We start from the raw sequence: 20,740 nt of genomic DNA on the forward strand, positions 1-20,740 counted from the left end.
TGAAGAAACCTGAAAACATCATGTTAAGTGAAAGGCCTGCAGGACCACACGTACTGAATGATCGCATTAACATTAAATGCCCCAGAGCAGGCAAATCAATAGACAAACAGTAAATGAGCAGTTGCCAGGGGTAACAAGGAGTGAATGCTACTAGGCATGAGCTTGGGGGGGGGGGGTGGTGTGAATTTAAAAATAATTCTTTTTAAGTTGTTGTTCCTTTTATTGTTGATCTTTTCTGTCTGGCTTTAAGGGGAACATCATTCCTTAATTCTGACTGAAACACACAAGCTGAACCCAGGTCATCATCTCAGCCACAAGGACAGTCAAGTTCATGGCCTGTTTCTCCTGTGCTGTAATAAATCGATGCAAGCTCATCACACTCTTACTACTCTCCAGGCTAACTAAGTAATACGAAAAGGTAATTTTTTCTTTAAACTTACAGGTATAAGGGACATGTACATGGTTTTGAGAATAATTTACTTTGTTAACCTTGAAATACAACGATATACTAAGATATAACTATATTTTAAAGGAATAGATCCTTACAAGACCAAACTAACTCCTAGACCATGAGGTTGATTTAGCTTTCTTTTTTTTTCTTTTCTTTTCTTTTTTTGTGATATAATAAATATTTAAAGAAAAAGTTTCTAATCAAAGTGGTACACTCGTTAAACCCCGCACTAAGGAGGCTGAGGCAGGAGGATGAGGGTTTAAGCATCTTAGAACGTACATACAGTGAGATCCTGTCTCAATAGAAGGGAGAAAAACAGAGCTACATGGGCAGCAAGTCATCTCGGGCTAAACCTAACCGAGTTAATAACTGTCTCCTTAGAGGAGCGTTGTCAAACAAACAGCACCAGAAGACTCTAGGCAAGACTCTTAAAAGGGAATTCCTGTGACAGAGTCTTGTATGTAGTCAAATGGAAGTGAGATTTTAAAACTTGTATTCTAACTCTAAAATTGTTTTACCCAGCAAAATTGATTAAATAATGCAAACCACCCCCAAAAGTAGGTCATTTAAAACTTTTACCTCATTATTCTGTAATGGCGGTTTTCCACTTTTCTTACTGCAAAGGAAAAAATAAGAGAACTTTATTTGTTATATGCTTCCATAATTAAATTATTCTAAAATGTCAAAAAACATACAATTCTCCAAATGGTCATTTTCTTTTTTCCTAACCAAGAAGCAAAATTTATTCATTAAGAATAGTTCAGGGCTGGAGAGATAGCTCAGCAGTTTAGGGCACTGACTGCTGTTCCAGAGATCCTGAGTTCAATTCCCAGCAACCTCATGGTGGCTCACAACCATCTGTAATGGGGTCTGATGCCCTCTTCTGGTGTGTCTGAAGACAACTACAGTGTACTTACATATAATAAAGAAATAAATCTTTAAAAGAAAAAACAAAACAAAAAAAAGAACAGTTCCTATGTCTCTTTACAGGCTGGGTGTTTGCTTATGAAACACTTGGGCCCAGAAGTGTTTCAGATTTCATAGTTCTTCAACATTGGAATATCTGCTACATACATTTTACCAGATGTAAAAACCCAGGGTGCTCAAAGGTTTCATTATGTCAGATAATTTCAGGGCAGACATGTTTCATTTGTACTAAGTATTGTTTAGAGAAATGACTCATTGAATGTTAGGTTACTAGTATTATGAACAGTTGGTGGTGTGTGTGTGCACGCATGCGCGTGTGTTAACTCCCACATATCATGCATACTTTTTTCTGTAAGTCTTCCCACAGAATGGTGAAAATCTACCTGTCCATTCTTGAATCAAAGCTTGGCCACATAACTGCTAGCCAGTGGGATTTTAACAAGGCAACACAGAGCTGCATGTTGGGAGTAGGAGGCAGGACCCAAGTGCTGAGGTTTGGTCTTTTACTGTATATTATAATCTCATCCCCAAGATGAGAGTCTGCAGTAGACCTAAGTGAGCTATGTGACCTTGCTCCCAAGTTATTTCTGATTGGTAGGTAAAGATGCTGTCAGCCAATAGCTAGGCAGAAGAGACACAGGTGTGTGTATGGGGGGGGGGGGTCATTGTTTTCAGTTTCCCAGGCTTGGGAGTCAAAAGAGAACCAAGAGGGGAAAAAGGTGGAGGAGGAAGAGAAAGTTGCCACGGGTTAGGTGAGTCATGAAAACATGGCCCTGAGGGCTGGCCAACTGGAGTTAAAAGCAGCCCAGATGAAACAGGGTTAAGTAATAACTCGAGGTTATTGATAGGAAAGTAGATTCTAATAGCACAGAGGTTAGACATCTGCCCAGCCTTTGTGCTGTTTAAGGCTTACAGTAAATATAAAAGTTGTCTGTGTCCTTTATCTGGGAATTGAATGATAGAGGTGGGGTAAAACTCTGGACTGGGACTAAAAATCTCTACTACACTCAAGAAGCAGTTTATTTTGTCTCAGTTTCAGAGGCTGCAGTCCACCCTGACAGCAGAGCAGCATGCACCATGAAGAGCATGAGAGGGTGAAGCGGCAAGCTGCCTTCTGTCCCTTTACCCCAGTGTGGCAGGTCCACCCAATTAGTGAATCTCCTCTAGAATGTCCTCACAGACAGTCCTGCATCTGGATTTGGAGTGTTTCTCGACCAGTCATGCTGACAACTCAGAGTAGCCATCACACCAGGAAAAGCTTTTACTGTGTCCTCTCACCCGCTCAGCATCTGTACCCCTCTATCACATGAGTAACCAACTCTAAGCTAAAGGAGCTGGCTGTGTCTGTCATCTGCACGTTACAGGTGAGGAAAGCGGTCTGCAAGCAGCAGCTCAGGCTGGTGATCTGATTCCTCGTCCCTGCTCCCGCTCTCCCCAGCGCCATCAGCCTGGCTGACGCCCTGTCTGTAACTCACTATCCTGTACTCCTTCAACAAAACACTAACCACATTCTAAATTCCTGTTTGTGAATTTCCTCCCAGTACAGAGGTCTGACGAGGTGAGCAGTGGGTGCAGATTGGTTTCTCTCAAGTTAAAAGTGCAGCATACTTGGAATATGGACTCTGCATCCATGAACAGAAGGGGGAAAGCAAGTTTAGGCAGCACTCAACCAGATCTAACACTCAGCTAATCAGATAGATGTCCTGTGGTGGTTTAAATGACAACCATTCCCTACAGTTTTGGACATTGGAACACTTGTTCAAAGTTGTCTTGGTTAAGATGTTTTATCACAGCAGTAGAGAAAAAGCTAAGCTAGGTTCTAAGTAAGTATTGTAAAGAATGCTGTGTGATGAACTGAAATGTCTTTATACTTCTGCATTGCTCACTTATCCAAATGTATGCTGCTCTTGTGAACTCATGACCTGGGGATTCATGTGTCTGAAGCAGACTCTAAACATAGGCTGCACGCACATTGCTCGGAGGAAGGCAGTAAGACTCTCTTAAAAGGGGCATCTTTGTTGCGCGTCTCCAAGTCATGTATACGCAGGGGCCATGTACACGCAATCCTCTTCTGTCAATGCCTCACTGGGCTCAATCAATCTGTACATTTCATTTTCAGCATAAAGACAAACAAGACCAAGCAAAGCTACAAAGACAAACCTAACTCCAAGTCAAAGAATGGTTTTTAAGGGTTTGGTTGGTTGGTTGGTTTGTTTCAAGACAAGGTTTCTTTGTGTAGCCCTAGCTGTCCTAGAATTCCCTCTTAGACCAGGTTGGCCTCAAACTCACAGAAATCTGCCTGCCTCTACCTTTTAAGTGCTGTTATTAAAGGTGTGCGCCACCACCACCCAGATGTTTCATTTTTAAAAGTGCTCATGTTGGGGCTGGAGAGGTAGATCAGAAGTTAAGAGCACTGGCTACTCTTGCAGAAAGACCCAGGTTCAGTTCCCAATACCCACATGAAGGCTCAAAACTGAAACTCCAGTTCCAGGGGATCTGGTGCCCTTCTGACCTTCATGGGGACAAGGCACACATGCAGTACACTTAGAAACATTCAGGCAAGCCAGGCGTGGTGTGGTGGCGCACGCCTTTAATCCCAGCACTCCAGAGGCAGAGGCAGGCAGATTTCTGAGTTCAAGGTCAGCCTGGTCTACAAAGTAGGTTCCAGGACAGCCAGGGCTATACAGAGAAACCCTGTCTCAAAAAACCAAAAAAAAAAAGAAAAAAAAGAAAAGAAACATTCAGGCAAAACATTTATAAAATATAAAATGTAAAAACACTTCTAAAATAAAAATACATAAATCTTTTAAAAACAGTACTTAGTGTTATTGTTCATAATTTAAGTGTGTATATTATAGGATTGTTTAAAACACATTACAAACTATAGGACTGTTACAAAGCAGAAGTGATATCAGAATGAGAGAAAATATTTGCAACCATTCATTTAGCAATAAGTTGGCATTCAAAACAAAGATTGTTTTAAAAAGGCAAGCAAACAAATAATCCAAAAATTATCAACAGTCAATATTCAAAAGGCATATAAGTAGCTAATGGATACATCAAAACATGTCCAACTTTATTTATCAACAAAATGCAAATAAAACTACACTGAGAGCTAGAGAAATGGTCCAGCATTTGAAAGTATTTCCTGCTCTTTCAAAGGGCCCACGTTCACTTCTCAGAGACCACATTTGAAGGCTTACTACAACCTGTAACTCCACTTTTTATGGCTTCCTACTTACCTGCACAAGACATGGTACACATTAGCTCACACAGGTACACACATAAATAAAAAAAGAATAAATACTTTTTAACATTTACAGTGAGGGGCTAGCGAGATGGCTCAGCAGGTAAGAGCACTGACTGTTCTTCCGAAGGTCCTGAGTTCAAATCCCAGCAACCACATGGTGGCTCACAACTACCTTCTTTTTGTGTGTCTGAAAACAGCTGCAGTGCACTTATGTATAATAATAAATAAATCTTTTTTTAAAAAGACAGTTACAGTGAAATATACCTAATACCTAGTAGGATCACTGTCACCAGATAAACAAAAGAGTAATATCGGCAAAGATATACAGAAAAGGGAATTCTTGTACAGCTAGCAAGAATATAACCCTGGGTTATGAAAAAGAAAACACAAATTCCTCAAAAATTTAAAGTAGAATTCTTAACATATAATCCAGCAATTCTACTTGTGGGTATATAATCCAAGAAAACAGGATCAGAATTCTGAAGTAGTGCCTGCACTCTCATGTCCACCCCCAAATCAGCTCTCCCTGTGCCCTGTGCCACTGCCAAATGGCTCTCGCCATGACTTTCTTCCTCTACATCTCCACAGCATTCTGTTTAGAGCACACACCTTGAATTAATCTCACCTGACCTAATATACAACCCACAGAAAACCTGTCAACCTTAAGCAATAAATATCCAAGAGCTAGTTCCTCAGAAATGAAGCAGCTGGTACTCTAATCCTAAAGGAAGAATACGGGCCAGCTAGGGCTGTGCCTGCCTTTTAACTCCAAGGCCGTGGAGACTGAGGCAGGACAGGAAGCCAGCCTGGAGTTCACAGTGAGGCCCTCTCTCAAAATTAAAAACCTAAGAGGAATACAAAAGCACAACAGAAAAAAATCATTACAATTTTAAAGCAGGGAGTCTTTCTCTCTGGATATCTTATAAAGTAATTTAAAAACTTGGGTGATATGTCTAATTTCCTAGAAAAACATAAATTTCCAAAACTGATCACCTATTCAGGAGGGAGATAAAGAAAAAAAAATAAAAGTAAGGGATTGGAAAGATGAGACATTAAGAAAATTGTCAGATAACACCTCCTACCCATCCCATCCCGAGAAAAAGCATCACACGCAAAGATTTATAAGGAAAACTCCCAAAGAACAGACAGCTTCAAAGTTGTAACAGTCACTGAGCATAACGTATTATAAGGCATTATATTTGCTTTATATTTGTTTCATGTATAATGTCACTACTAAAACATAACAAAAACTAGATTGTTCTTATCCTGTCAGTAGTTCTGGGTTTTACTTTTTAATTTTATACCATGAGATGTAGTTTGTATCTAAAACTTTTAAAAGAAGCACAGTTTCCAGAACAAGTCCAGATCCTACAGCACGGTACTGAAGCAGCTCAGGTCTGGCTCCTGCCCAATCAGGCTCACCTGCCCCTGAACACAGACTCTATGTGCTGAAGATACTCTAGCTTTAATCAGGTTAAACTGTGCAGTGACAGGTCTCTGACCACCCCCCCTTATAAAGTGTTAATCCATACGCTCTCACTCTGCACTGTCTTTACAAGTTACTGCTGCTGCTTAGAGTCTTCCTAGGCAGGCGTCATAGCACACACTTCTTGGTTCCCAGGCTGAACCAAGAAGACTATGAGTTCCAGGCCAACCTGGGTTACATAAGGATAACTTATTTCAAAAATCCAATCAGCGTTACAGAGGAGGCTCACTGTTAAGAGTACTTGGTACTCTCAGGAGGGGCCTGGCACCCAGATGGCCACTCAGCCATCTTTTATTTGACTTCTTGAGATAAAGGTCAGATTGGTCCTCCTCACATTCACTGTGTGCTAACAAAGGGATTAATATATCTCCTTTCAGTCTTAAACTGTACCAATCAGGATGACAAACTATCCAGCAACTCTATCTTAAAGTCTTCTTTGCCCAATTTTTCCCTCCAAAGAAAGAATGCCAAGTATCTCTGCACTCATCAGCAATCCACACAGTGCATCTGCCCCTCACCACGAGACGGGTTCCCTGCCCTTGCCATCTCCGTATCACTGATGCCTAACACTGCCTGACATACGGTAGATACTTTACAAACTTGCATTTTGTTTTCTCCTTTAAATTTAGTTTCAGACCAAGACTTTAGAAATCTGTCTATGAAGAAGAAAAAAATCTAAGTGACCAGATACATGAGTGGCTAACTCCAGGAAAGGAGGCAGGTCGACAGAGCAAGAGAGTGAGCAGCTTCCATCTTCAACAAGACACCTGAGGGACAGGACACCAGGCTTTCGTGAGACCCACAGATCATGGCTGTTTTTAATAAGCGCCATTTCAAAATAAAGCTCAGCTAACGACCACATTCACTTCCTCCTACCACCTAGCATTTTCCCAAGTAATTCAGCTATTTGTATTTCATTGTGAATAAAGTCGGAATTTTAGACATCTACCTGGACACAAACTACTTTCACAGATGGCCAAAGTGTTTAAAAAAACACACAGTCAATACACAAGTCAATTCAATAAAAATCTCGAGTTTTTCTCTTCCATTAAAACTGACTTTTAAGATTTAGAAGACAACCGAGGCCAAAAGTATAAAACCTAAAAAGCCAAATGCTACCGACAATAGCTACATTTCTTAACACTGACGCCAAGTTTTCTAACAATATGTTCCTATAAAGCAAACAGTACATACCCATATTTAAGTCAGTAAATAGAGACTTGAAGACTCATTTATTTATGAGAAAGAATCTAACATGAAACATGTTTTTCCTTATGGAATTCTCAAATTAAATTCCATTCTTCTAGGTACTCAAGAAAGGCAACTCTGTCATCTCAGAGGCATGATTTGTGTTTTCTAAAATCTAAAGGTAGCTGAGACCATGCCGTAAAATTAGGAGACAGTGAATGCAAAACGCTGACTTTTGATCCCCTGGACTCAAAATCTGTTCTTAAAGTTGTGTGGAAGGATGAGAAAAGAAAGGAAACCAACAGCCCTGCCTTCAAAGAGATTACAATCTAGCTAGAGTAAACTACAGATAGAACTATAAAATCAGACAAGTACTAGATCTAAGCAGTGCTTTGAAATACAAAGAAAAGTGGAACTAATGCTAACCTAAGCCTTTACTCATGTAAAACCTAAACTGAGGCTTGGCAGGGAACAGACTTAGTGTGAAGGAGACTTAAAGGAGGTGGAGGTGAATAAAGACATGGATACCATGAGCAGAAACATTTATTTCATAAGGGGGTAGAGAAAGGAAAGAGGCCCTTTCTAGTGAAACAACAACAATAACAAAATACATTTACCTTAAAGACAAATTAAATGTGTTCTAGCTAGAAGCACAGTTATAGCACTAGAGGGAATTTCTGGATCAGAATTCTAATGACACTCTGTGTGACTTTGGGCAACTTATAGAATTGTTCTGTACCTCGTTTTCCTGACTACAAAATGGAAATAATACCACCATCAGTTACAACATCTCCATCAGTTTCCATCAGCTAAGACACATACAGTGTTTATGACAGGACCTAACATGGTGAAGACTCAGATGTTAGTGCTATGAGGAAGAGCTGGTGGCTATGCTTAGGGGTGAGATGACACGAGAAAGTCTCTGCCCTCAGTGAGAACAGACTAGAGTATATAAATTATCCATAATCAACACCTAACAAAGGCAGTAGCTATACAGACAGGAAGAACAGCCAAGGAAATTATTAGAAATGATGGCTGGAGCAGATTAGGTGTGAGGATGAACTCACAAGGGAAATGAGAAGGAGAAAGGGTACATGCTCAAGAACAGGTCAAGGCAGGGGAGTAGGAGACACCTTCAGCTCCAAACTACTGCCCAGCAAAACAAAACACTTTCCTTTCCACAGACCACGCGCCCGTGGGAAGAGCGGAGGGCAGCAAGTCCTTGGCCATAATAAGGAATAATAGTAAAGAAAGAATTCTATAAAGCAATTGTTGGACTATGTTTTGTGTTCATATTCCAATAAGAGAACTATATGGAAACCAGTCAAAGGACAAAGGAATGTTCAGATTTGCGTTCATAAGTGGAGAAGGTGATTTAACTCGACAGACATTTACTATTACAATGATGTAACTATAGCATGAATCCTGAAATATGAGTCCTGCTTTTGTTTATTAAGATGTAGACTGACATTCCACCTAGGTAATCTAAAGCCAAGTGCTCTTTAAAGAAAGACGTTAGCTGTTAAGTTTCAAAATAATTCTGAAAGTTAATTTTAGATCAAATGTCCAGGCGACAGCCAACAATAACCAAGCACAACTAACTACACACTTACCAAGACTAACAGACATTACAGAAAATGCAGACCACAGATTTCAAATGTTCACATCTCCAGAAATGCCTTCAAAACAATATACAGAGTATTATTTTTAAATACTCTGTAGATGCATCTTTAAAATGTTTTTTGTTTTATTTTACTGTCTAAGTGTCTTGCCTGAATGCATGTCCGTGCAGCCCATGGGTGCCTGGTACCTATAGAGGCCAGAAGATGGTATTGATCCCCTGGCACTATAATTACAGCCATGTGGGTACTGGGAATTAAACTCTGGTCTTCTGGAAGAGCGGCAAGTGCTCTTAACTGTATAGCCAGCTCTCCAGACCCATATTTTTTTTAAAATATAATACTATCCACTAAGAAAAAATAGATGAAAGTAGCACCTGACCTGAAAGGAGAGTAAATAAAATTAAAAAAATAAATAAAATATACAACTGAAAAATTAATAGGATTAACACATTTCACACAGTTGAAGAAAAATTTTCAAAGCAGGACTGAAGGAATGCTCTGTGGTTAAGAGCACATACCAGAGGATGCAAGTTTGGCACCACTCAGATCAAATGGCTCACAACTCCCTGTCACTCCAACTCCAGGACACCAGACACCTCTGGCCTCCACAGGCACCCACACTCATGTTCACAAACCCACAGACACACACATACATAATACGTACATGCACACATGCATGCACAAAGGGAAAAAATGTTACATAATTCAACATTACATTTTAATAATGAATGTAACAATTAACTTTGTTTTGTGTTTACTATAAAATCTGTTTCAGCCCATGAATAAGTCTTGATCATTCTTCTGGATCATAGTTCACTTAAAAGAATTTGAGTAAAAAGATGTATTCTTTCCAATCCACATGGTCAAGTCAATCTTAATTGTTTGTAGATTTAAGCTTTCTTATGTATGTGAGTGTTTTGCCTGCACATTTTTGGACCACTTGAGTGGCTGCTGCCCAGTGATGTCAGAAGGTAGCAGATCTCCAGGAACTGGAGCTACAGATGGTTGTGAGCCACCCCGTGGGGGCTGAGAAGCAAACTTGGGTCCTCCGCAAGAGGAACAAAAGCTCTTAATGTTGAGCCATCTCTCTACCCCCGATAAATTCAGCCCTAAGGACTCCCACACCTAATGTTTTAAAACCTCTTTGATTCCTTGCTCACAAAAGAAAAATAAAACTATCCCAAACAACTGATGTGAACAATAAATGTAAACATGTCTAAAATATAAGATTAGAAATGCACTAGACAGTTTATAATACTATCTCCAATTTTCATGTCCCTGCTAACCCTTCTCAATGTCTTTGTTCAAGCTGTTTTCCACACGTGGAACACCTTTGACTCCTCAAGGAAAAGAAATTAAGATTGGGCTCAAAGGTGAACTCTATCCATATAAACAAGCAAATTGATTAAATCTTCCTAGCTCCATGTTCTCTCCCAAAAGACTACATTCCTAACCCAGATCTAGGAATTCTTAGGTTATATGGACTATCTATTATTTGTACTTCCACATTCCACTAACCTCACCGTCTAGCCTATTAAGAAACAGCATTCAACTGAATGCACTGGATAAGTTTTATATTTTACCCCACACTGATCCCACTTCCTCCAAGGCGTATTCTAAATATAATATTAGCAGGAGTGCTTGAGACTGAACTAGAAAAGTGGTACTGAAACATTATAGTGCATGGCTCTTTCAAAGGTCTTCTCTTTGTGCATGTGTACATGTGTGATACACACACACACGTGTGATAGTGTGTGGCTGCAGTGGTAAGCTAGTGCATGAGGGCCAAGGTAAGTGTCAGTGTCTTGCTTATCACTCTATCTTCATGTGCTGAGGTTCAGAGTAGGTCCACAGCCCGCAATTCTCAGGAGGAGGACACAGTCTCAGCATCCTTTGAGAAGTTGGTTTATATCCACGTACTGATCTCAGGCCAGCCTACTTCCTCCAACCCTTGGTCTGGAAAAGGAAAATATATCATCTATTACAAGTTCTTGTTTTCCTAAGCTTATGATATACTGAAGATCAGTAATAACACTGAATTTAGAGCCCTCCATATAAGCTCATACACAGTATTTTTGTTAAAATGTGGGAAAAAAAAGTAGTTTTAGGCCAATGAAATGTAACATAACAGATAAACAATAGGTGCTTTTTCCTTTTCGTGTTTAGAATTCAAATTTAAGGTGTATTAAAACTTTTAGTATTCAAAACTGGTTAATATTTGAAATAATGAAGCATTAAAGGAATAATTTTAAAACTATTCCTTGGGTCTAGTCTAGTGCTATTTACTACATTAAAATAATTACTTGCTTCTTTAGAGACACAATGTTGCTTATTTTGCAGGCTTAAGTTTCATAAACATTTTAAACTGAGAACATACAATGGGTAATATATAAACAGAACACAGTAGCTAAACTGTTACACACCCAAGAAGCTGCTCCACTCCACATAATGCATCATTTGTTAATGCCAACAGCCATGAACTATTACGTTAGGGCTGGCAGTGCATGCCTGCAGTCTTAACACCTGAGTAATGAGAGGCAGAAGGCTCATCCTTAATTGCACAGCTGAGTTCAAAGCCAGCCTGGGTTCCGGAAGATCTTGTCCCGAAATACGTGAATAAACAATAAGGACGTATATTAAATTGTGGTCTAAAAAAATAATACATGGCTTAAAAATAAAACAAGTATGTCATCAAGATAACTACACATGGAGTATATCATTCAGTCCGCGTATGTCTGCCTGATGCTATGTACAGTGCTGAGGCTGCTATGCCTAGGTATGGGCGTCACACTACTGACGATGCTCTGATGAGCGTACTTTGCCACTTATCTTTATCCTGTTGCACTCACTCAGATTTGCTATACTAGCAACGGATAAGAAAGGTAATTTTTTTAAAAAAAAAATGTAAAACCATAGTAACATATGCCAGTAATTCCAAAATTCAGGAGACTGAGACAAGAGGCTCAGAAGTTTGAGATCATCCTCAGATACCCCGAGTTCAAAGCCAACCTGGGCTAGATGAGATCCTGTCTCAAAAAGTTAGCAAAACAAAATCAAAACATAACATTCATAGCTGTTCCTAACCAAATACCATAATGTGTGTTACAGTTTCCACTGAAAAGCACAGCCAACAGTCCAAGTCCTGTGTCCTGTGCTTACCTATTGACTCAGATGCCGACAACCAAAGTGACTCCAGTAAAATTGTCTTGATTTTTCCTAACCAAGGGCTCAATGCCCTGGTACACAGTACAAATTCCATGTTAAACAACCTCTAACATTTCTTAAAACTTTCCAAAAGTAATACAGAAATAAGATCTTGAATAATTTTGAATTTTATTTGCTATATATAACTCAAAAAATGTAATTTTTTCTTCTATATGACTACAGTGTGTAATCTACGCTGAAAGACGAGAGGCAGAGACTACTTGCCAGGCCCTAGATGAGTGGATCTGGAGAAAGTACTACAATGCATTTCTCTAAAGATATAGCATGGCCTGAGAACTTAGAAGGGTGCAGTAAATGTTAGGGTTAAATGAGTTTACAGGTCAGACTAAAATCAGTCTGGACTCTGAAGGGGTGGTGGCGACTCTACACACTAACTGTTAGACTAGCCAGGGTCTCTCTTGCTTCTGTAATGTGAGAGTAGCCTCATGCTGACAGCTCCATAGACCCGACAGAAAAGACCCTTCCCTCCAGTTCTAACAGAATTATTTCAAAAGGAGACTCTGCTCAGTAAGAAAGACAAGGAAAACAACAGGTCTGTCACCAGAAGATGCTGCTAAGTTACAGGTAAGATCCAAAACAAGTCTCAAAGGGTATCTATTAGCAAAAAGGTTATGGCTTACCTATACGTACTCTAGTCTGATTTCTTTAATTTATGAGGAAAGCATACAGAAAGAATACTAACTAAAGGATCAAAAGTTTCAGATGATGTGATACACCACAGAGGATGTGTACTACCCAACCAACACTCAAGGTTCAAACACATCCACGGCAACAAAGGAACGATTTGAAAAGGGAAGTCAGTGAAAACTATTTGGTCGTCATAAAAATGAGTGCAACTTCATGCTATTTTAACCAAAGCCTGTAGTCTACAAAGTAGGTCACAGCTCTATTCTGCTCCCAGGAGACCACATTTTGCATACTATGAGTTTAGACCACCCCTTTATCAGGTGGAGAAATACAAAGTATCCTATTTAGGAGATGCCAACTGGAAACATGTAAGACCTGAAACTATGTCTCTAAAACCAGTGTGATGCCCTAAAAGTAAATGGATTCATCAACTTAAAAACTATTTAAGGACATTTTCATTGAAACATTTGAGAAGCGTTTTTAGGAAGTCTCAGTAATTTCTGGGTAGCTAACAAAGGGATATTTTGTTGTCTTTTTCGTTTTCTTTTGGTAGGCATAATGATGGCTTCTGAGCTGAGCACTGGGTTAAGATGTTTTCTTATTCAATCTTCACATAACTGGTGGCTTAAATAAATACTATTATCCCTATTCTTCTGAGGCTCAGATAAGGTGCAGAAACTGATGAGAAGTCATAGGTAAGGCATGGCTAACTGACCCTCTGAACCCTAACCCAACCGAAAAGACCCAAAAGGTTAGGGCTAGGGCTAGGGTTAGGGCTAGGGTTAGGGCTAGGGTTAGGGTTAGGGTTAGGGTAACAAGAAAACCGCTGTTTAAATTAGCAATAGCCATGCCCTAAGCAATCAGTACGCCAAGCTACTTCACGATCAAGATGCTGCTGCTGCTGCTGGATGAAAAAAAACCAAAACCTCATTCTTGCTAATCTATAAAACACATGGAGACTAACTTTTTAATATTGTTTTGCACCTCTAAAAGAGAAAAAAAAATCCCTCAGTAATGGCAAATTACACTAACACTCATTCATAGCATTATCATTTTGCATGACTTATTTAAAAAAGTCACATCAATCTGTATAGTTTAGGACGTCCACATTATTAATCCTATTTCCACAATTTCGTCCAAAGAAGCAAAAATATACAGTACTATCCCTAAAACTTCACAGGCATGGATCAGTTGTAGAACTCCTGTTAGTACAAGCAAGGCTCTGAAGTCCATTTCAAGTACTACGAGAAAAAAAAAAAATACACAACAAGAAAGATTTAAAATAAAATGTGATAGAGCCATAAAACTATATTGGTTTTAAAAAATCGTACATTAACGCTATCATTTATATTGTTTCTGAACTTACAAATAGAAGGCATAGAGGTCTAGTTCGCAAAAGGTTAGGTTAGGTTAGGTTAGGGTTATAACAAGAAAGCTGCTTTTTAAATTGACAGTAACCACGCCCTAAGAAATCAGCATCTCACTGGCACAACCACTGAACAGTATTTTCTCAGTACAATTACCAAACCCAATTCTACACACTAGCACTATATAGACCATCGAACAAAAGAAACAAAAGTTCCTTCCTTTGTGGAGCTTAATTACACCCCAGCACAGGCGTACAGTAAACATGGTCCTTAAGTACAAAGACCAGCACACTTGGTAATAGTAAGTGCTACGGAGAAAGGTATAGCCAGGAAGGGACACTCGCAAAGGATGTTATTTAAACTGAATGGCAATAGGTCTGATTGTGATCTAACTGATCAATGACCTGAAAGAGGGGAGGAAGTAAGCAATGTGACAGCCATGGAAACAACATTCCAGGCAAGGAACAGCACACGCAAGTGCACTGGAACAGACGGGCTGCCCACAGATGCACCAAAAACTGAGAACTGTAACTAACTGGACCACCTATACCACAGACAACACTTCTTACAACCCTCACCTGGTCTACCACAACTGGGCTCAGTACGCTGCTGCTGCAGCTGACAAGGATGATGACGACGACACACCCTTTAATGCTTCTGAATGTATGCTTCCTGTAAGCATCTCCTTTTATTCTAGAAACCCAAGTAAGGCCAGCCATGCAGCTCTACTCAACAGTTCACTCTGCGGGTGCCATTCAGACCCAGTCCCTCACATGGGACTTAGACAAAACCCTTAGTGAATTTGTAAAAGAAAGGTGAAGCCAGCCCTGCAGATACAAGGAAAGGACAACTTAGTCTGCAGGAAAGTTACCAAAGGTTAGTGGGAAGAGGGTGCAAGAAGTAGCTGCTAGATAGGAGGGCAAATGCTACAGCAGAGCCTGGCAACAGGCCCTCAGACTCAGGTTGGGGAAATGGGAAAGAAGTTCCCAGTAGTGGGACTATATCAGAAAGGTCCTAACTAAACAAATCTTAAGTTATTTACTAAGCTGAGATACAAACTTTGCTACTAATTCTACTGATTTTCTAACAGATTTTTCTATAATAGCTATTTTGGAGGTCATGATAAGATGCAAAGAAAGCAACACAGATATGAGACAGGCTCAAAAGACAAGAGGTGCGTGGGACCTAAAATAAAGCAGAAGCAAAGATGTGAGTGAGAGAACTATGTGCTGCCTAAAACTGCAGGAAAAGCTGGGGAGGAATCTGTGCCCCACCATTTACAGACAAAAGATGAAGGTGTACGTGACACACCCAGTCAGATTACACCCATCGAAGCAGAGTACGGCAGGCAAGGCACTTGTATGCACACTTAAAAGCAACATGATCATCGCTTAGATCATCAAGAGCAGCTAAATACTTCACGTCAGGGTGACCCTTCTCTAGCCCTTTAAGAATCTTAAAGAACAAAGGAGACAGAGAAATTACAGATAAGGCTGATCACATGGATAAAGCTCCGAAGCCGGGAAGGAGGATAGCCGGCTCACAGAACAGTGGAGAAACTGGCCTATTTGGAACACAGAGTACCAACTGGCAGGCAAGGCCATAGTAAGATTAGCCAGGTAAGACGAGACCAGACGGAGAAAAGCTCTGAAACCTCGGATGAGAAATCTGAACTTCGTTTCACAAGCATTGATGAGAAGGGAAACTGCTTTCTTCCGTCTTCAGTCTTTCATGGCTTACTTATTTAGCATAGTTAAATTCTGCAGCAATGGAGACTGGTCCCTAGCCTTGTATTCGAGCTAGCCTTACTGATTCCCCATTCTTCAGATCACATTACAGACTCTGGGGTACACTCATGACTTCTATGATGATAAGGCCTGTATTTGCTTCCTCAGCTTCTGTCCACTATTCTTTAAAAAGTCCTTCCACAGCTCTGCATCACTTATCCCCTCAGTAACATGTACTGTCTATCCTGGGACACATCCAAATGAGGGGTTTTAATATCACTCAAGGTCTCCCTAGCTCAGTGCTAAGTTACTTGTCTAGCATGGACAAGGCCTAGTAGGTTTGATCCCTGTACAGCAAAAAATAAAAGTTAAGTAAACTGGAAAATTAAGCATGACTCAGTCGAAAGCCTCAAAAAAATTCAGATTTTAATGTAAGCAGAAGCCAAGAAAAGAAACCCGTACAAAACTAAGTAGTGAGTGCTAGAGAAGAGGAATCTTAGTGTCAGAAAAGCAAAGGGTAGACACATCAGTCAGGAGTTATAAGCCATGCAAAACACCTGAGCTAAATCTTGAAATAAAATAACAGTGGGGAGAAGGGGTTGAGCCTGCACAGAGCGCAATCAGACCCCATAGAAAGCCAGCCTAGCACACTCAACAGTGTACAAGTTAACTGCACGTGGCTGCAGAAGTTCAAAACTCAAGCAGGGGCCAAACCGCTAACACAGTTAAGCTAGTATTGAAGTGTCTGCACACTCCATCGCACCATCTTCTTCACTTTTAACATTCCATGTTTAAGTCTTTCCCTAACAAGAATATAAGCTCCTTAAGATGGCTTACTCATTTTTAAATGTCACATAGATCTGTCTCCTACAGCATGTAGCACAGAATTAGCATAGCCTAAACAAACAATTCCTTTTTAGTGACTTTTGTCCATGAGTTAAAAGAGTCCACTGCTTAAGGTAAAGTGGGAAAAGTTAGCACAATACTAGTAGGAAATTATTAGAAAGAAATACAAAGGAACTTTCTCAGAAGACAAAAATGTCCCAATTTATGACAGGGATTTAATACAAGTGTGTCCATTTGTTTGACAAGTGTAACTAAGAATTGCACATTTCAATAAATGTAAGTTTTACCTATAAAAAGGAGTGGGGATCAAACAGATGGATGAAACAATATGGGTAAAGTGAATAGGGGATTATAATTCTATTATATATATGTGTGTGTGTATGTATATATATACATACACATATACGTAAAATATTCCATAATAAAAGTGTGTGTGTTATTTAATAGGGTAATAAAAATTACACTAATAGCATTTTAAAGTAACAGAATTTTATCCACTTTAGTATTTAGAATAATGCTGCAACATAACTTCTGAAGTACTTTTACAAGTTCTGTTAGCTCTCCAATTCCAAGAGATTATGTACTGGGAAGACAAACTTACTATTCACAAGATGAACAAAAATAAAGACGAGCAACCACTTATTCCTTAGTTAAGTACCAGACATTAAAATTAATTAGCTCTGTTACCAAATGCACCCAAGGGCCAGTAAAATAGAAGGTTAAAATTAATTAGCTCTGTTACCAAATGGACCCAAAGGCCAGTAAAACAGAACTTCCAGACTGTGAAACCAAAGATAGGGACTGAAAGATAAGAAAGTACAAAGTATCTAATACATATATATGTGTGTATATATGTGTGTGTGTATGTGTATATATATATATATATATATGTATATATATATTCATGTTCTAATATTATTAGATATATGCCTATATAACCTGTAGTTATATAGTAGTGACTTATGTAAGCTCAATCATTTTTATCTCAATAATGTATGCTTTGAATTTATCTGCTCATAATCTGCATCCTCACCCCTCAAAATGTTTAATGCCTAAAGCAAAGATTTTGCTACTCATCCGACAATGAAAGATCAGCAACTCTATTTTGTTCAGTAAACTACCTGTTGCATAATTCTATCTTCAGAAAGTTCACAAAGTTTCTCAAAAAGATTTTTTGAATGGCAGATGAACAGCTTCAATTATTTAGGAAGATAAACTGTGTTATACCATGTCACCTCTATTGCTATTATTTCCCAGTAGAGCTGTTGGCTTGGACTGTGACTGGAGAGGGACATAGGGGTTTTCTGGGTGCTGATAACAGTCTGCTGTTTGATCTGGGCACTGATTACACAGGTGTCTTTTACCTGCAAACCTGACATTTATGCTGCATATTGTTTTCTGTATGTATACAGTGTCCCAGTAAAGAGAACTGCTTTTTCTTCTTTTTTTTTTTTTTCGAGACAGGGTTTCTCTGTGTAGCCCTGGCTGTCCTGGAACTCACTCTGTAGACCAGGCTGGCCTCGAACTCAGAAATCCGCCTGCCTCTGCCTCCCGAGTGCTGGGATTAAAGGCGTGCGCCACCATGCCCGGCTTGAGAACTGCTTTTAAATCAGTCAGAGTTGTTAGCAGTCAAGTTCCCTCACTACTAAAATACCTACTCTAGGCGCTGAAACGCTTCCCTACAAAGACTAATTCAAGTAATTAAATGTAAAGCATTTACTATGTTCTATCGGCACATTCCAAGTAACTGATAACTTCTAATCCCAAATGAGAGTTCAGAAAGGGCACGATCTAATAGAAAAATATTTCAAATTAATCGTCCCCCTCCAAGAACCCTTAAAAAGGACGAATAGTATGTGAAGGAGAGGCATATCATTATTTTGTAAAGCTGATTTAGGAAGAGAAGGGCCAATGCTGCAGCCAATGAGCAAGTCAAAGTAGATAAGACAGAAAATACTTCATGAAAGGATACATGGAGCTCTCTGCTAGTATTTTAGGCCAAATTCTAATAATAAGATAGTCCGAGCAAACCAAAAGCAGGAGACAATAAATAGTACCTACCCAGAGGGTTGATGAAATAAAATGCATGAAAGCATTATTCTAAGATTGGACACTAAATATCCAAACACTAGTAAGAATGCTTAGTTAGGAAGTAACCTTTTCTTTGTCGCTCGCTGAAATCAAATGGGCGACAAGAAGTTAAAATTGTGCCTGTAATCCCACCCCCAGAACTCAATTCTCCCTTCTTTCCTAATCTCCCAAAAGTTCAAAGTAAACTTTAACATTCTCTCCAGGCAGGTAGCTGTATGGTGTAATTAACAAGTGATCTTCACCTAAAACACACTTTCACCTTTCACCTATAAAGTCGACGGAGGAAACTTTGTCCTCCACACACCGCTGAGCCAATTCAACCTTTCCAAATGAGGGCATTCACTGACCAATTCCGGAAAAAGAGGGCACCGCTTTAGAAGAAAATCGTGCCCACTGGACCCAGAAAACCCCAGGAACGCCCCTGGCTACTATCCACCGCCACTACTCCGGAGTCGAGCTGGCGAGTAAAATGCCCATCCCGAACGAACGCAAACCTTAGCGTTCAGTGGCGATGAGATGGCAAAACCAGAATGCACCCATAAAGTTGACATGCACGGGGAGATGGTGAGGGGGCGCGGGGGCGCAGGGACGCGGCGTGTCCTCCTCCCTCCCGTGGTGTTGAGATTGCGCGGCGGCCGCCAGGCTGAGGGCCGCAGGGCTCCGGGACCGCTGGCCCGGTTCCGCGGGCACCCGCGCAGCTCGGGACCTGGGAGAGAAGGGCAAGGCGCGCGCCCGGAGCTCCCCGCTCGGGCCCGGGGAAGGCGGCGCGGCCGCGAGCCTCACCCGTGCAGGCCGAGGGCGCGACGCCGCTTATGGAGTAGGCAGAGCAGCAGGAACGCGGCCCCCGCCAGCGAGGTGTTCCGTGCCGTCAAGTACTTGCTGAAGGCCGCCATGGCACCGGCAGGGCGAGCGAGCCGCGGGATAGGGGACGCGCCGGCGACAACCTCAGTGCAGGAACCGCGGGGGAAACTGGGAGGATAGCTCGGCGCCGAGAGAGGGCGGGGCCGGCCGCGCGGGAACGCCCCCTGGCGCGCGCCGCCGCGCCGAGCCCACCGTGGACTTTGGCTTCCCGGGCGCGCGCGCGGGCGCGGGGCGATCGAAAGGGTCGTTCCCCGGGGGGACGCTCTGCGCACGCGCGGACCCCCGCGGACTCGGCCGGAAACGCGGCGGGCAGACAACGCTAGTCCTCCGCGCCGGTCTCCAGCAGCCCACGCTTCGGCCTTGCGATCTCTGCTTGCACACACCCTAGCTTTCTTTCACAAGAACTGGAAGAGCGGGCCGGGCCTGCGCCACGGACTCCGTGGGCCCTGCCCCTCCGCCACCCCCTGGATGGGTCGGTACCACCCTCTTAAAGAAGCCGGGGGAGGAGGGGAACGGCCCCATCACTAAAAAGGTCAATATTTGCAACTTAAGGAGTGAAGGGAGACCTGGAAAAGAAAGACTACAATCAGATAATCTTATTTCAAGTCGCCGTGGATTAGGTCTCTAGTTCTGTAAAATCGGTTTGGGAGGACGGGTCCACCACTCTGTTAATTTTTTTATAAAAATAATGTAGTGGGAAAAAGCTCAGAGTGCGTGACAAAAAGGAGTTTTAAGAAACAATTACTCTTTTTTGGTAGATATGTACAAGGATGGCGATAAAAAAATGTATTTCTTTATGTTAGGTCTGGTCAAAGAAAGTTTGAGAAACTCTGTTCTTTGCAAAGGGACATTCAGAAATAACAATCGTGCGTTGTATTAATGCTGGCCTTACTCCCAGAAGCAGACGAACTTTACAGATTACAGCATTCTTCTCCTGTCCCACCCCTATCATGCAGAAAGTGTTATCCCTAGCGTTTAGTCTAGCGCATGCACAATAACTTAATGAATGGCTGTTTTCAGTTTAAGAAACTGTCGAGAAGCAAGTGTCAGAAAGGAAGCTTCTAAAACCTCA

General features: G+C 41.0%; 1 protein-coding gene across 2 annotated transcripts in view; it reads right to left on the reverse strand.

The window, feature by feature from the left end:
• Abcd3 (ATP-binding cassette, sub-family D (ALD), member 3) overlaps nt 1–19,884 on the reverse strand; it is a 56,399-nt gene extending 36,515 nt beyond the window's left edge. The window contains exons 1-2 of one of the 2 annotated variants that reach the window (NM_008991.3): nt 19,591–19,884; nt 1,031–1,067 (exon numbers count right to left, since the gene is read on the reverse strand). In NM_008991.3, the coding sequence (NP_033017.2) occupies nt 1,031–1,067; nt 19,591–19,700 (147 nt within the window). In that variant the 5' untranslated portion in view covers nt 19,701–19,884. Of the gene's footprint in view, nt 1–1,030; nt 1,068–19,301; nt 19,492–19,590 lie in introns of those variants that run through there. The other variant, NM_001355756.1, reaches the window with a different exon arrangement.
• Nucleotides 19,885–20,740: the final 856 nt, after the last annotated feature.

The sequence above is a fragment of the Mus musculus genome, chromosome 3 (genome assembly GCF_000001635.26).
Source record: "Mus musculus strain C57BL/6J chromosome 3, GRCm38.p6 C57BL/6J".
In the NCBI taxonomy this organism is placed as follows: Eukaryota; Metazoa; Chordata; class Mammalia; order Rodentia; family Muridae; genus Mus; species Mus musculus.